Source organism: Zingiber officinale, chromosome 1B, assembly GCF_018446385.1.
Source record: "Zingiber officinale cultivar Zhangliang chromosome 1B, Zo_v1.1, whole genome shotgun sequence".
Classification (NCBI taxonomy): Eukaryota; Viridiplantae; Streptophyta; class Magnoliopsida; order Zingiberales; family Zingiberaceae; genus Zingiber; species Zingiber officinale.
In genome coordinates this window covers 9,023,722-9,041,030 of record NC_055986.1, presented here as the reverse complement: position 1 = coordinate 9,041,030, position 17,309 = coordinate 9,023,722, and the positions used below count along the sequence as shown (strand labels likewise).

Genomic DNA, 17,309 nt, shown 5'->3' with positions numbered 1-17,309 from the left:
TTTTTTATTATGAAGAATGACCTAATTTTCCCATTTCAGCATGATTTTTCTGTGAATAATATGAAGAACGATGGTAACCGCTACCATTTTTTCAGAGAAAATTACGTTTTGTGGTCTGGAAAAAATAGAGTTTAGGGGTTTTTGGGACGGGCTAGACCATGCTAGATTTCGTCCATCATGACATGGTTGTGTCATCTGGCATGACTGAGCCTTGCCATTAGGCACGGTCGGGTCTTGCCATCAGGCACGGTCGAGCCTTGCTATCGGGTATGATCGAATTGTGCCGGATTTTGATGGCTGCAACATGGCCATGCTATTGAGCACAATCGGACGGTGCTAGAAATTGTACGCTCGAACACAGTCGTGCTCAAGGGCACGACCGGACCGTGCCACGATCTAGATGACCAGGCACAACCGTGCCCACTAGCACAACCAGGTTATGCCAAAATCTAATGGTCGCGAACACGGCCATGCCCACGGGCACAACCAGGCGTGTTAGGCGATGTGAACCTAGACATGGTCATGCAATGGGGCACAACCAGGTTGTGTTACAGGCTGATATGACAGGGCCATGTCGGTGCTTCCAGTACCCAACACGACATTGTTGTCTAGCATGACCATATCGGATCTAGGGAACCCTCCTTGCTTAGTTTTTCATTGGGAAAACACTGAAGAATCACAACACTACAAGAAAAACCCTCATAGACATCAGTGGAACAACAACAGTTTTAAGCAAAAATCGATGTCTTTGAGTATTTTACACTGATTTTTCCAAAAACCGGTGTCTATGAGCGCAGATTTTCGCTCATAGACATCGGTTTTTTTAGCCGATGTCTATGAGCGCCTTTTTTTCATTAATAGACATCGATTTTAACCGCGGTTTTTAAAACCGGTGTCTATGAACCAAAATTCTGGCGGACTTTCTTAGCGCCCTTTCTTTTGGGTTTCTCCTCGCCTTGGATGAAGCAACCAGCCAATTTATCTCCCCAATTTTGAACAATTCGACATGGCGAAATTAGCACTCCTCTTCCTTTGATCCCATTTCTCGCTCCCTCTTCCCCCTTCTTTTGTTCCTTTTCATTCCGTTGATCTGTTGGCCAGATGAAGAAAGGCCGAATTCTGGTGGAGCCGGCGGCGGTAGTAGCGGAGACGCGGCTCGGAACCTTCGACTCGGCCGAGTCTGCCGCTCTGGCCTACGACTCCGCCGCTCGCGCGTTCCGTGGTTCCAAGGCCAAGACCAACTTTCCCCTAGCCGCCGCCGCCGCTGCGTCTCCCACCCCTACTCCTGCATTCCGCTGCCCTCCCTCCGCTGACCCAACCCTAGGGTTTTGATAAGATACAAATTGGAATTAAGCCGACCCACCTCATTCTACGCACTCATCACCGAGAGGTCCGAGACCTTGCAACAGCGGCATCGTCGTCTGCAAATCTCGAAGCGAAGATGAAAATTGTGGCGGCTTATCTCCTGGTCGTCCTCGGCGGCAACCCCAACCCCTCCGCCGATGATATCAGATCCATCCTTGAATCAGGTCGAACTCTCTTCCCTCTCATATTTATCTTGGTTTCATTTCGGTGATCCTTGTTTCTTGCTTGTAGTGGGAGCGGAGGCAGAGGATAAGAGGATTAACCACTTCCTCGCGGAAGTCAAGGGCAAGGACATAACGGAAGTCATCGCTGCCGGCTGGGAGAAGTTCGCTTCTGTGCCCTCCTGTGGCTCTGTGGCTGCCATCGGGGTCGCCGCCCCTGGTAGCGGCGGCGCGGGCGGCGCCCCAGCTGCAGAGGAGCCTAAGAAGGAGGAGAAGGTGGAGGAGAAGGAGGAATCCGACGAGGTGAAACTCCCTGTCTTTCCCTCCCGCAAATTTTCGTTTCTGACATAAATTTGTGGTTTTTTTTCTTTCTCGTTTCCAATTTCTGTTTTTGGAAAACACAAGCTATAGAGATTGGTTTGATTGCTATTTGTTGTAAGTTTTGAAGGTAATGGCAATCTTTTTTATTTTATATACTAGCATATCACTTAAACGGCTACAAGTATGCCACTTTTTCCAAATTTAATAGCACATGGTAAAGTCCTATCTTGTGATCAAGGTTTACAAAGCATATACAGAGGCATAAAGTCATGCAGACAAAGACTGAATATTGTTAGTTAAGTGCATAAACTCTCAAGTATTTGGATTAATTAGAGTTGAAGATGTAAGGGGTGGAGGGAAAAAGGAAATCTTTGTTAGTATTAATGATAAGTCGCCATGATGATTACCATTGTTATTGCTAAATTTGTTGATCTCCTATGTTTAACTCATACCTCAAGTATGTAATTAAATGGTTTAATTTCATACTTTTTCGTATTGTTGTGCATACGTAGGATTTTGTTTCTCTGCAGGGAGTTAGATGAGTGGTTTATAGACACCTAGTTGCATCTCTTATTTTCCTCTACATGTATGCACATTTTTTGACATCGGTTGGCAATTCATGTGTATTTATATTTATTTTAACATACTTCTAACTTTTAACTATGACCAGTGCTTCTTGAATTATCTTTGAAGGTTTGAAATCTTCAACCCAGCAGTCGTGTATGATCACCTGGGAGAAATTTATTCAGCACTTATTCTGGGAAGCTTAGTGTTCTGCATTTTGTTATACTTGAAAGTGAGCTTCTGTAAATTTCAATCTAGCTTTTCCTATGGTTATTACTGTCCTTTGTTCCTAATTTGAGATGATTGTTTTTCTCCAAAGGGTCATTTGGCACCATCTTCTTCGGATTCTGGTTCATTAGGGAACTTCATAATTGATTTTTATTGGGTGAGCTTTCTTAACCAGACATCATTTGCAGAGTTGTTGTGTCATTGTTTTTTTCTGGATTGATTGCACATAAAATAATCAGATAAATGCATCTGATTGATAATTTGAGATACTATGGAGTATGCAAGGGCCTTGCAAATATCTCAAAAAAAAAACAAATGAACATATTACAATGGATTTGTTGATTTATTTTTTAATCACTGTTACCTAATCATGGCAGGTTATGTGCCAATGCTTAAACTTTTATTAGCTATATTTGATAGTGAAGGATTTTATCTGTTACTTGTTCCCAGATGTATCACTATTTTTACATATTACAATTATGTTTGCATGGGTGCACTCTATTCTTGCATTTCCATTCTCTGTACTAATGGTTACATGAGATTTCTCCAATCTGCATATAGATTAAACTATATTTGTGTATGTAAGTGTACTTTGTAGAATATGTAGCAATCTTACTTTCTTCTGGTTGTCTCTTTAACCAATTGATTCTCTTTTGCTTCTTAACTGTGCATGTTTATCCTCAACAAACATTAAAAAAGCACGTCTATTTGCTAAAGTCAAATGTCATAAATTCAATGTAGCCTCATTCATTTTCTTTTTTAGTATAGAAAGTAATATATGCTCTTGATCACAGACTTAAACAGGAAAATCACTCTGTGATTTATTTTGCTAAATAGTTAACTCTCAATCATTAGCCAACACCAGGGAGCATAACTACCCAAGACTAGTAGTTAATGCTCTAGATATTTCCATGGGGAATTGTGCTATAACATGTTTTGGTGTTGAGGGTTTTAGTCATAAAAGGAGTACCATGAGATCAAATTGCATTGGAAAATGCAATTTCCTTAAAAAAAATTAGTTAAATATTTATGTTTGGTAAAAATGAATAACCTTATTTGTGACTTCATTAGTATTTTATTTTCAAATGTTTCATTGCCTACTCTATATGTGTTTGTTCGTGATCCAAGATATGTTGACTTAAGAGTTCAGAGGATATTTTCTAACCATATCTACTTGTGGAACCAACTGAATCACAAAAAACCTTCAAATATTTTTTCCATTATGTGAAATCTTATGAAATGATTTATTTAGAAATCTAAAACACTTGCCCACCAATATTCAATGTTGCCATATATTCATCGTCATGGAAAAAAAATTCTCTCACATCCTTGGTCTCACTGCCAACTATAATACACATATGCATGTACTTCTGTTGCAACAATAGGATTATTTTTACTATGATGATGGGATCTTATATAATATCAGATACATGTAAAAACTCTTTAAACATGGCTTAGAATATGATGTCTTTGATTTCGGCAACCACATTCTAGCTTTCATTATAAGGAATACCCAATGAATTGGGATGTCACAAGTCAATTTGAATATGGCGCATTGGAATACTTTCCTGCCTGGTCTCTATTTAAGCTTTTCAAGCTAGTTCTGCAGTTCCATGAACTTTTCAATCTCTAAAGCTCCATTCATGTTAAGTTGTTGGGAAAAGAGCATCTTGACAGAATTGAAATTCTCCTCTTTTTATCAGTAAAGTTTGATTTCTGGCTATACAATAAACACTTGCCTCACACTGCTTGTTCAATTTTCTTGCACGGAGAAGTATATTCACTAATATGAGGTCTTGGCAGAGGAAACCTTAGGTGGAATAGGTTATTCTTTGCTTTTAAATAATTGCCATTAAAACCACATGAGGATCTTACCTCTTGTTGATATTGTTGGACTTCCTTTTGCTCAACCATTTGGTTTGTGCCTTTCTTCATGCTAGTTTTTTCTAGCTATGTGTTGTTATTATGCAAGTTGTATCTCATGTATTAATATCCTTCTATAATGAACAAATGAATTACTTGGCAATGCTTTTCAGCCTAATTTTTCCTATCAATGTAGCTGCAATTTATACAGTTTGTGGACAATTTTTTTTTCCTTGTGCAGGGCATGGAACTGTATCCTCGTATCAGCAAAAACTTTGACATCAAGGTTTTTACAAACTGCCGATTTGGTATGATGTCCTGGGCTGTTCTTGCCGTCACATATTGCATCAAATAGGCCAATTTTATTTTTACATCTGTTCTTTGAGCTGTTGATAAATATAGCATATGAGGAAAGCACTAATATGTCAAACAGCATCTGGAACAATAAAGAAATTAATTGAGGAAGAAGATGCTGACTTTACAGATGTCTGTATCCCTGGTTTTAAGCTGGGTGATAGTGAGAAATTTTTCTAATTTTCTTAGTTTAAATTGCAAATCCTTCAGATGTCAGCCTACACTTTTTTTTAACTGCTATGGGTTCCTGTAGGTATTACTTACTTGGGGTTAAAAGGCCAATTGATCTTAGTTTTGCCCATCAATGCCTCAGCTTCACGTCCAGTTTGTTAAAAGAACTTTTGGTGGCTTACAAGAGAGTTACAGTTACCCTAATATTTCCAAATGCAGTGTTTAAAGGTGCGCCTTTATAGTTGGGCGTTGCTCTCATGCGAACCATGCTCCATATGACTGACTGTAGTAACCAATAAAGAACAAATGATCATTTGGGGAGTAGGTATTTATTGCCATCGACTTGTTATCTCAAGCAATTAGGCACCTGGATGTAATGCCTTATGTCAAAGGATGGATTCCCCAAGTCGACCTTAAAAAAACATGAGAAAGACAATAATGACTGAAGGTTGTACAGTTGAGAGATTATTTGAAGCAAAACATGTAGAGTTTTCTAGTTAATTCACCTATGATGCTGATATCTGGATCAAAAGACAAGACAAAAAGGATAAATACACATCAACTCTAACTTGTTTGAGTGTTCTAGTTTGAGTGTTCAAAAGGAAGCTCTAACTTGTTGTTTTGAGTGCTGAACTAAGGAGGCAGCTGCCTTCTTGCCGCATTCCTTGCTGCTGTGGTTGGTAGCAGAAATCACAGAAAATAGGGGGCTTAGTGCAGGATATTCAGGATACCAAGATGACATCAGAGGTAGTACAATAAATAGTATATCTCTTCATCAGAGGTAGCTTTGTTCTTCTATGCTTCCTTCACTGGATTTGTTGTGTAGTCATATTTCTTTGTTCAACCATTATCATGCCTAGTAAGTTGTTGTATGATGCTGTCGGTTCTTATCAATCTGTACACTTGAATTAGAAGGAGCAAATTATCTATGTTATATTCTAAGCAGCATATACTAAGTGTCATATATGAAAGTTTTAGATTCTATGTTATATTCGTTATCTTCCACAGCAGCCTTTAAAAACTCAGTATTCTATTTTATTTGATACATGCACACATTTGTTTTAGTTATTTGACATATGGTGGATTTATGTGTTTTTACAGTTTACAAATCTCAAGTACTCCAGAGTTGAAATTGATGAAGTGCGGTTTGAGTGGGCTGAATGCATGCTAGATTACATTTGAGACAGTTGTACCTTTATGTGTTAACAGAATGTTAAACTTTGATTTTGATATCTATTAGCTAGCTTTTGATGTAAAAAGAATGTTTGGGTATTTTATGGATATTGTTGTAAGAAGATTATTTATATAATTTGTGAATATTTGTGTATTTTATGGATATTATTGAATGAAGAATATTTGTACAATTTGTGAATATTTGTGTATTTTTTTTTTTGTTATTGTCGATTTTAAAATCAAATCTGTGCTGCTAAAAAATATACATATTACATCGGTTTTCCACTGATGTAAAACCGGTGTTATAAAGTAATATTACATCGGTCATTTACCGCTGCCAAAACTGGTGTTATTAACATACAATATTACATCGGTTTTACATCGTTGATGAAACGGTGTCGTTAAGTGATACTACACCGGTTAATAACCGATTCGAAGACTGGTGTCGTTAAGTGATACTACACCGGTTTTAACCCGATGTCTAAAATGGCAGACTTTTAACATCGGCTTCATAGACATCGGTCGAAAATCAAATAGACACCGGTGGAAAACCGATGTCTATGAGCGATTTTGTTGTAGTGCAAGCAATAGAGGGTTGTCTCTATACTGTCAAACCACCTAAAATTTTTTTGAGTCTATTTATATGCATGTGCTACTAAATTGAACTATTATCTTAGCCTAGAGGAAAATACCTTAGATAAGTTTAGTGCATTTTGTATCGATAGACATATATTTATGCTAAAAATAAATTGCTCAAAGGAAAATTACTTTTATGCTAGATATATATTTAAGGGCAGCACACAACTAAGGAATAAACTTTCTTGTTTGAATTATGCACTTAATTTGTTGGTCCAAAGGAAGACATATTACATGACTGATTAAGGTTGTTGTAAGTTATGGACTAAAATAGATCATATGAAGTGTCAATTATGTGCATAATGTGTCAGTCCTAAAAAACCACATTATGTGGTCAACTAAGGTTTGAGCTATAATAGAACATACCGCTAACAAATTATATTTTAGTTCAAAAATTAAAATGTAATGTTGTATTTGACATCTCATAAAGAGCCCATCCATATGTATGTTTTCTTTTATTGCATAATTTTCTTAAAATATATCTCCCAATGTTCTTGGCATTAATTGTGAGTTTATGATAGTTTTCTCTTCTAATCAGTGTAATTAGTAACCATCAGTATTAATAATATTCCTACACTAACTAGATCAAATTTTGCTGAATGAAAAGAGTATGTAATCATAGTCTTGGGTTGCATGTGTTGGTGCAATATCCCTATGTTAAGGTTGACCTAGTTGACTAAGTTTGAGTTGACTTAAGCTTGAGTCTTGATATTTGAGTTTAGATGCGTGACAATACATAGAGATTGCAGATGTAATCATCCGTCTGGAGAGATTATTGATACAATTCCCTCTGGTCAAAGACTGACCAATTAGATGTGAAGAAGAGTCAAGTAGGTCAAAGGGTTGATTGGATACTTGACTGGGGAAGTCCTAACTAGAGGTTAGATAATTGAAAATCCTAGTGAGTGAAGGTAGGTGAAAGTCCTGGTGAGTGAAGCAGGCAGTTGGAAAATCCTGGTGAGTGAAGCTAGGTGAAAGATCTAGTGAGTGAAGCTAGGCAGGTGAAAGCCCCGGTGTGTGAAGCCGGGCAGTGGGAAAATCCTAGTGAGTGAAGGTAGGTGAAAGTCTTGGTGAGTGAAGCTAGGCAGATGAAATATCAGAGCAAAGGTTTTCGATGCCTATTTTTACATTCTGGATTATTTTCGAGTTAATCTGATACCAATCTTATGGTATCAGAGCTCAGGTTTGTGAAGCCTATTTATATGTTTCAGATTTTGCGATTGGTGTTTCATGTTCTGGATTTTCGAGGTAATCTGATACCAATTTTATGGTATCAGAGCAGGTATACGATGTCTGTTTGTTTTTCGTATTTTAGATTTTGAGTTAATCTGATACCAATTTTATGGTATCAAAGCAAAGGTTTTCGATGCCTATTTTTACATTCTGGATGATTTTCGAGTTAATCTGATACCAATCTTATGGTATCAGAGCTCAGGTTTGTGAAGCCTATTTATATGTTTCAGATTTTGCGATTGGTGTTTCGTGTTCTGGATTTTCGAGGTAATCTGATACCAATTTTATGGTATCAGAGCAGGTCTACGATGTCTGTTGTTTTTGAGTTTTTGAGTTTCAAGTTAATCTGATACCAATTTTTGGTATCAGAGCATGGTTCGACTCAAATGCTATGTGTTGTGTTTTGCAATTTCGATCTTGTTTTGATTTATGATTTTCGGTGTTCCGATTGTTTTGTTTTCCCTTTGTAAGTTGATCCCTCGATGTGACTCTCGAGTTTTGGGACCATGCAGCGGCAGGAATCTCCAAGCTATAGGAGGTATATGGTATACCATTATCATACACTTTTGTTAGTACTTGGTTAGTTGTTTATACCATGTATGATTTGTGGTGTCAGTCATTGGTTAGATTAGATATGGTGATATGTTGTCTTTTGATGATCTATTAGTGGATATTAGACTTGATGGTCTATTATTTAGTCTTTGATGTTGATAGTAACTTAAAGAGTATAATGCCTTGATATTTATGGAGTTGGTGATTTTAGTTGAAGATTAGATTACAGACTTTGTGCCAGTGATCTTATTTTTGGGTATGTTTGTTGTACGGACATGAGGAGTTCTTGATATTACTATTTAGGTTTACAGTGCCCTAGATATTTTTATGGACCCGATGTATAGAATATCGATTTACTCGCGTTGGTTTGGTTAATAGAGGACTGATTTACTCTTATTAACTTGATCAGTAGGAGACTGACTTACTCTTTCATAGGTCTAAGGCTCCCTATATATATATAGCAATTATGGAAAGGGAAAATGTAGAGGATGATATTGTGGACTTTAAAGTCTGATTCTCTGTGTGTCAACAAGTGAAGGCAGAATATCAGAGTGGCGCAGTAGAAGCAAGATGAGTCCATAACCCACAGAAGCATCCTTTTCGGTTAAGGATTTGATCATAACACTATGATGGACTAGTATATGGGTGTGTTATTTGGTTGTTATCCTTAGATGGGGATTCCTGAGTTAGTAGTAAATTTGGGGACCAAATTTTTATTAGTGGGGGAGAATGTAAAATACGGCAATAAAATAATAATTAAAAATAGGGTTATTTGACAAATTATCTTATTGAAAATTTTTAGAAATTTTTTGAGAATTAATCGGAGCACGTACGACATATTTTGAGGGGATGCATTTATCGGCTCGAGAAAAAGTCCGTTTAGAATACCCGAAGATGGGAGTTGATTGAGAAACTAATCTAGGGCTTAATCAAATATACCTAGGTTTATAAATTCCCTTTTCTCTTCTTTACCCGTGCCCTAAGCCTTTCCCCACCGCCGAATCTCCCGATCCTTCCCTCTCCTCCTCGCGCGCGCGCACCCCAGCAACAGCCGACTCTCCTCTTCTCCCTCATGCCACACCGCCGGTTCTCCTCCTAACGCAGGCACCACAGGCCGCCGTCCTTGTGACCTAACATTGAAGCCGCAGAGCCGTCGCCTCTTCTCATCGCGGATGCCAAGCACTCGCCGGAAGTCGAAGCCACCCTGCCTCCCTCTTCCGTGCCCTAGCGTCGTCTCCTCTACTCTAGGTTTGTCTTCACTGCCGGCCTACCTTTCCTTCAATGGGTCGGCGCCGAGCAGTGGAGATTCAGCTTGGGATCGAGTTCACCTACAAAAATTCCCTTCTTCGCTTGATCTGAGCCGCGTGAGGTGGTTCGGTCATCAAGTGCCTCACGGTAAAGGTTCGGCTGTAAATTTCCAGCAGCAGGTATCACCGGCAGGAAGCCTCAGCAGTTGTTTTCTGGTCGTGAATCGGTAGGTATGGTTTCTACAACTTCAGGCGTTTGGTTTGATGATCTGGGCGTGGGATTCAGTTTGGATTGTGTTCTGATTAGAGTGATTGCAATTGCTTCTAGCTTTGTAGAAACTCCGGTTGTGGATATGTGGCAGAGGGCAGCACCACTGTGCTCGTGTCGACAGTAGCACTGCCTGGCAGTGGGTTAACCGAGGTGAGAATATTGTAGAGTAATGCGTTGGGTTATGAATACTTAGTGTTAATTGAATCTGTATCGGTGTTATTTTGTATTTAGGGAAGAAATTCATGTTTGGGTAACCCTAATTCTTGTAGTGTAAAGCCGGGGGTTTGGATTTGTTTGAGTAGAACAATAATGGGGATTAGTAGAGGGTAATAAATGAGCTCGGATTAGTTACTTGTTTCGTATACTGGTATAGCTATATAAATTCTTACGGATTTGGTAAAACTTGGTATGTCAACGCAGGACTTTAATCGAGGCTGGTGTCGTGATGAAGTTGATATTTGATTCGGACTACATTTAAAGGCGGGTACTTCTTGCTTTGTTTTCTTTTAGTACTTTGACCTTAGTGCATGAATTATTTTGGATAAGGACTGTTTACCTTGACTCCACTCTTATTTTTCCTGCGCTTGATACTTCCACGTGATCTTTGAGATATTTGTTTCCAGATCTATACAGTCTCTTGTTATTGTCCATGATCAGTAGCAGATACTAGATACCATGTTTGTATGCTTTAACTGTTGTTTATTTATGTACTATATTGAGTATGCTGGCTTCATGTAGCATACCTATTTCTGCTTATATATATGTGATGACTGTTGCATTGTTTGCATCATGTCATTGCATGCATGCCGCACCCTCGGCCACTCGAGAGAGTGGTAGCTGGAGTTGATGCTGTTTGTCCTGTCATGCCGCACTTGGCCACTCGTGTGAGTGGTAGCTGGAGTACGAGCAGCAGGGACCCCGTCGCAGATGTAGCTAGTTAGCTACTATGCAACTGTGAGTGGTAGCTGGAGTGAGTACAATTGTCATCGACCCGACCTCTCGACCATACAGGGGTCATGGTGCGGAGAGGTGGGCGGGAGTGACCATCCGTGCATACGCTGTTATTATATTTGTTTTGGCTATTGCTGTCTATATATGCTGTTATTGCTTACTTACTGCTGTTGTTCACATATACTGATATGCTTACTTGTGTTGAGATATATTCTCATTGTAGATGTTCAGTCATTGGAAATTTGTATATACCTTGCTTATTACCTCTGTAGTTATGAGCAGTATTGTAGCAGATTAGTATCAGTTCTGACCTACTATACCTAGCTTAGGATATGGTTTCAGGTATGAGCATTCATTTTGGTTCTACTGTAGTATCTGCTATTTCTCTTATGAGACTGTATACTGTTGACACTCTCTACTTATATGTTATATTCATGCACTATCTCTTCTCTTTACCCGCTGAGTTCCAATACTCACCACCCCACAAAAATGGTTTTCTTTCGCCAGGTAACAGATAGATGAGTCATGGATGCTTGGAGAGATGCCGACTGCCAGTCCTAGGTCCTACGTCACACTCGAGGATAGTTTTCATTTTGGTTTTGTTATCGTTTGGGGTGGTATATTGATTTTGTGTATTTTGTTTTCAATAAGTCGATATGAATTTTGGGTCAAGTCTGTGATGACAGGTATTTTTGTTAGTGTCATTGTTGGTTTACGTTCGTATCGTTTTATGTCTTCCGCTGCTGTGTGTTTATTTTATTCCAGCCGAGTGGGCTCTTATTAATTGTGTGGTTGAGCTTATATCCAGCCGTGTGGGCTGTTGTATTATGTTATATGTTTTATTCATTTATGTCCAGCCGGGTAGACTGCGTATATTAATTGCGTGGTTATGTTATTTCTATTTTGCATATATATTCCAGCCGAGTGTGGCTGAGGTATATTTTGTATGTAGTAATGTTTCAGATTGTCACCCGTACAGGGGAGATGTTGCCGAAATTTCTTCGGACAGGGACTCCTCTGGGGCGTGACATGGAAAGTCCTAGTGAGTGAAGCTAGGCAGATGGAAAGACCTGGTGAGTGAAGCTAGGCACGTGGAAATCCAGGTGAGTCAAGGTTGATCGGACACCTGGTGTTGAGAAGCCCAAGTAGGTCAAAGAATTGACCGGATACTTGGCATGAGGAAATCCAGGTGGGCCAAGGTTGACTGGACACCTGGTGTTGGGAAGCCCAAGTAGGTCACAAGATTGACCTGATACTTGGCACGAGGAAATCCATATGGGTCAAGGGTGACTGGACATCTGGTGGAAGTCCAAGTGGGTCATGGAGAACCGAACACTTGGCACGAGGCAGTAAGTTCAAGTGGGTCAATGTTGACCGGATACTTGGCACGAGGAGAAAAGTCCAAGTGGGTTAAAGGATTGACCGAACACTTGGTGAAGAAGTCCCGACAAGTTAAGGTTGACCAGATGCTAGGCACGAGGAGTCCCAGCAGGTCATGGTTGACCGGATGTTGGGTTTGGGAGCCCTAGAATTGATTCGGGCAAGCTAGGGTTGGTCAATTTGATTAAGTGATCAAATTAAACCAAGTCCAATCGATCAACTGATCGATTGGGCACAGCGTTGCGACAAATGGCAGCCCAATCGATCAACCGATCGATTAGGAGCTTATATTGCGTGCACGGTAGCTTCCCCAATAGATCATCCGATCGATTGGACTCCCCAATCAATCAGTCGATCGATTGGGCTCCCCAATCGATTAGGGTCAGTTTTCTCGCACAGATGCAAGAGTACAGAAGAAGGCTGAATCAATCAGTCGATCGATTCAGCCTCCCCAATTGATCAGCCGATCGTTACGCAACTTTCTCCACCGAGCTCACCTACACACACTTGATCTTGGAGGCTTAGAGAGGAGTGTTGGTACACTTCTAAGCAAGTCAAGAGGTGTATTCAAGCAAGAAGAAGAAGCTAGCGTTTCGGCTTCATGCTGTAAATCTTGTAAGATTTTACTTGTATTTGCTTCCCTTTTTTTTCTTGTTGTATTGTGTGTTGGTTGCTACTCGGAAAGCCTAGAGGTTCCACTGTACAAAAATTTTGTACAAAAGTCTGAACCTTTTCCTAGCTACCATGCGTTCTTTTAAATTAAATTTTGGATCGCCTGCGGAACTTAACACGTTTGATCCAAAACTTAATCTATTCGTTCTTTTAGGTTTTGACTTGGGTCTCCTGCGGAACTTAACACGTTCGACCCAAATCACCTTAAGTTATTAATTCCATTAAATATTATTTTCCATAATTGGTTCCCAGTACTGACGTGGCGAGGCACACGACCTTCTTGGATATGGGAGCAACCACCACCGACTAGACAAAACCTTTTATGGAAAGCTAATATTTAATTTCCTAAAATAACTTTAGGTTAACCGAAAAGAACAATCAAATCACAAGGAAAAATAAAATAAAAGAACACAACATCGAAAAACATATTCGAAACACTAAAATCATATGCCTCTTGTATTTGATATTATTTCCAAAAATAACTAGTATGATGCGGAAAGGAAAAATACTAGTTATACCTTTTAGAAAGACCTCTTGATCTTCTACCGTATTCCTCTTCTAACCTCGGACGTTGTGTGGGCAACAATCTTCCGAGATGAGAACCACCTTTCCAACTTCCTTCTTTCTTCTAGATTTCGGCCACAATAAACTCCTCCAAGGGTGAAGAATTTCGGCCACCACCAATGCTCCAAGGGATGCTAGAGACGAGGCTTGCTTTCTCTCCTTCTTCTCCTTCCTTGATCCAGCCACAAACAAAAGCTCCACCAAGAGATGAGTTTCGGCCAACAAGAGGAGAGGAGAGAAATAGGGCCGGCCACCAAAACCAAAGAGGAGAGGAAAGAAAAAGAATAGAAGTTCACCTCTTGAAGGCTCCTCTACCTCCTCTTTTATAATCCTTGGTTTTGGCAAATAAGAAAATTTTAATAAAAACTTCTTTAATTCTTTTGCCATGAAAAGGAAAAATTTATTTAATTAAAAATAATTTTTCTTCTCACAATTATAATGGCCGGCCACACCTATTCTCCAAGCAAATAAAAATTTTAAACACAAATTAAAACTTCCTTATTTGCTTCCGGAAATTTTATAAAAATTTCTCCAATAATTTTAATCCCTTCATGATTGGTAAAAAGGAAATTTTATAAATTAAATCTTTCTTTAAACATGTGGATAATTTCCGGAAAGTTATCTCTAAAAATTAAAATCTCTTTTCAATCTACAAATAAGGAAAGATATCAAATCTTTTCTTAATCTTTTGTAGAAACTAATAAAAGAGAATTATTAATTTTTTAAACTTTTAAATCATGAACATGATTAAAAAGGAAAGTTTTTACCAAAATTAAAATCAACCTTTTAATCTACAAATAAGGAAAGAGATTTAGCTCTTCTCTTAATCTTTTGTAGAATCTTATAAAAGGAAAGATTTAAATTTTTAAACTATATTTTAAATCATGTTATCCACATAAGAAAAATTTAAAAAATAAAAAACCTTTTATTTTAATTTGGGCCGGCCACACCAAGCTTGAACCCAAGCTAGGGCCGGCCACCTTGAAGCACCCATGAACCAAACTTTGGCCGGCCCTAGCTTGGTCTCCAAGCTAGCATGGCCGGCCCCTTATGGGATGGGTAAGAAGGTGGGTATAGGTGGGTATAGTACTTTATAATTCAGAGGCTACGATAGGGACCGAGAAGAGGAATTGGTTTTGGTCTCCCGATAAAATTAAGCATCCCATGTTCGCCCCGAACACACAACTTAATTTTATCAATAATAATTCATTCCACTAAAGAACTATTATTGAACTATCGCACCAATCCCAAATTACATTTTGGGCTCCTTCTTATTATGAGTGTGTTAGTCTCACTGTGTTTAAGATAACAAATGTCCACTAATTTAGTAAGTTACTGATGTTGGGTTTTTCGGGCCGCGAAAACCGCTTTTCGCGTCGCGGAAACCCCGAATCACCCAAAGCCGTAGATCCGTGCAAGGAAAACCGAACGAAAATTACGAGTACGAGTTTTAAATATCTAGATCTACTCCTAGATCTATGTGTTAAGAAGTATACCTTGAAGCGTGCCCTTTCGCGTTCCAGCTCGTCCAAGGAATTGCCGGATCTCTAGACCGTCAAGCGTCGGTCCTCTAGAAGTATCCACACGGACACGTAGGTGGAGAAAACCTCACACAAAGGTGTGCTAGCACCTTGGTAAGATTCGGCCAAGCAAGGAGGAGAGGGAGAGGGAGAGGGAGAGATTCAAGAGGAAGAAGGAAGAATAATGCACACTTGAATGAAAAATCAATTCATCCCCATTCAAAATGTGGCCGGCCACTATCTTCATGTGTAACTCCCCATTAAATGCAATTAATGTGAAGTTATTAAGAAAATGGCTTTGTAACTTCCATGAGGTGGCACCCATGATGATGTGGAGTAACATCATTGGTCCACTTCAATGCCAACTCACCAATGAGGTGGCATAAAGTCAAGTCAAACTTGACTTTTAATCTTCCTCTCAAGTCAAGTCAAACTTGACCAAATCTCTTCCATGGTTAATCGAATCCAACCATTTGATTCAAGCCAACTTAATATAATGAATCTAATTCATTTAATTAAATTGATTCAATGAGTCAAAATCTAAATTAGACTCATTGAACACATGAATCAACTTAAGTCGAACTCAAGTTAGCCCAATTAGGATTACTCTTAATCCAATTTGATTCATCAAATGAATCTAATACTCTTGGTTCATCATATGAACCTAATCTCCATCTAATTGTCCTAAGTGTGTGACCCTATAGGTTCTTGTAACGTTGGCAATGCCCTAAACCCATTTAGGAGCATAAGTAATGAGCGGTATCTAACAACACATCATTACTACCCAAGTTACAAGAATGTCGAGATCCGACATCACCTTGTGACTACTAATTGTGACTCCTCACAAAATATGACAAGTGTCCTTCTATCCTAGACATCTAGATTGATTAATGTGAGGCATAGACCGTGTCATCCTCTGACCAATCTAAATCTTGAACTCCAAGTAGACTCACTAAATCAAATGAGCTCAATATCCTATATTGACTCATTTGGGCATGGCCATGCACTTCGTGGTCTCACTCTATCAAGAATACCGATGTCTCTCCCGTCATATAGGAGGGATAGATCCCATCTACATCACTCACATCCCTCTGCATAATTTGTTATATACCCAGTAATCGCCTTTATCGTCCACCCAGTTACGGGTGACGTTTGACGAAACCAAAGTACATAACTCCTTATGTAGGGATCTATGGTGACTTCAGGTCTAAGGACTAGTAGTCATACTAATAGCCACATGAGAAAGTATATGACACTCATATAACGATCCATGATACTTTCTCATGGCGGGTCAATCAGTATACATTCTCTAATATATACCCATGTGTCAACTTGATATCTCTATATCCATGACTTGTGAGATCAAGTCATCGAGTTGACCTACATGCTAGTCTTATTACATTAACATTGTCCCTGAATGTTAATACTCGACTAGGAATGATTAAGAGTAGTGTTCCCTATATCATCTCACTATCGGTTCAACTAACCGATTGATATAGGTGAGAACCATCTACTCAAGGACATTATTATACTTAGTTTATTTGGCACCAATACAAGTAAGTATAATAACCAAAATCCAAATGCCTTTATTAACATACAAGAATATAATACAATGAGTCCATACAATCATCAAATGATTGGCTCTAGGGCTCTAACTAACAATCTCTCACTAGCACTAGTACCAATCAGTATAGGCTCTAAGGCCTAATGACCTAGTGTGACCATCATGCTTTCTCTGTGCCAAAGCCTTGGTCAAGGGATCTGCGATGTTAGCCTCTGTAGGTACTCTGCAAATCTTCACATCTCCTCTATCGATAATCTCTCGAATGAGATGGAAGCGTCGTAGTATGTTTGGTCCACTGCTGAGCGAGTTTCCTGTCGTGGCTATAGCTCCATTGTTGTCACAATAGAGCTCAAGCGATGCTAGAACCACCCCAAGTTCAGTGATGAACTGATCCAAACTTCCTCCTTCTTGCCTCCGATGCAGATATATACTCGGTCATTAGAATCACCATCGATCCCGCTGAACTCTTCCAACCGACAACACCACCATTAATGCAAAATACGAACCCCGATCTGTAAT

The 17,309-nt window shown here is 39.2% G+C and overlaps 1 protein-coding gene across 1 annotated transcript; it reads left to right on the top strand.

Moving 5' to 3' along the window:
• The first annotated feature begins 1,196 nt into the window (after positions 1–1,196).
• On the top strand, positions 1,197–4,857 carry LOC122025486 (60S acidic ribosomal protein P2B-like). Its single transcript, XM_042584329.1, has 3 exons — positions 1,197–1,529; positions 1,597–1,829; positions 4,744–4,857. Exons 1-3 carry the CDS (start codon positions 1,442–1,444, stop codon positions 4,855–4,857), a joined length of 435 nt encoding a protein of 144 aa, XP_042440263.1. The 5' UTR covers positions 1,197–1,441.
• The last annotated feature ends 12,452 nt before the right edge of the window (positions 4,858–17,309 follow it).

Coding starts and splice junctions, on each gene's coding strand:
- LOC122025486 (XM_042584329.1), top strand. CDS start 1,442: ATGAAAATTGTGGCGGCTTATCTCCTGGTCGTCCTCGGCGGCAACCCC. Junction 1,530..1,596: donor CAGATCCATCCTTGAATCAG/GTCGAACTCTCT, acceptor TCTTGCTTGTAG/TGGGAGCGGAGGCAGAGGAT. Junction 1,830..4,743: donor AGAAGGAGGAATCCGACGAG/GTGAAACTCCCT, acceptor TTCCTTGTGCAG/GGCATGGAACTGTATCCTCG.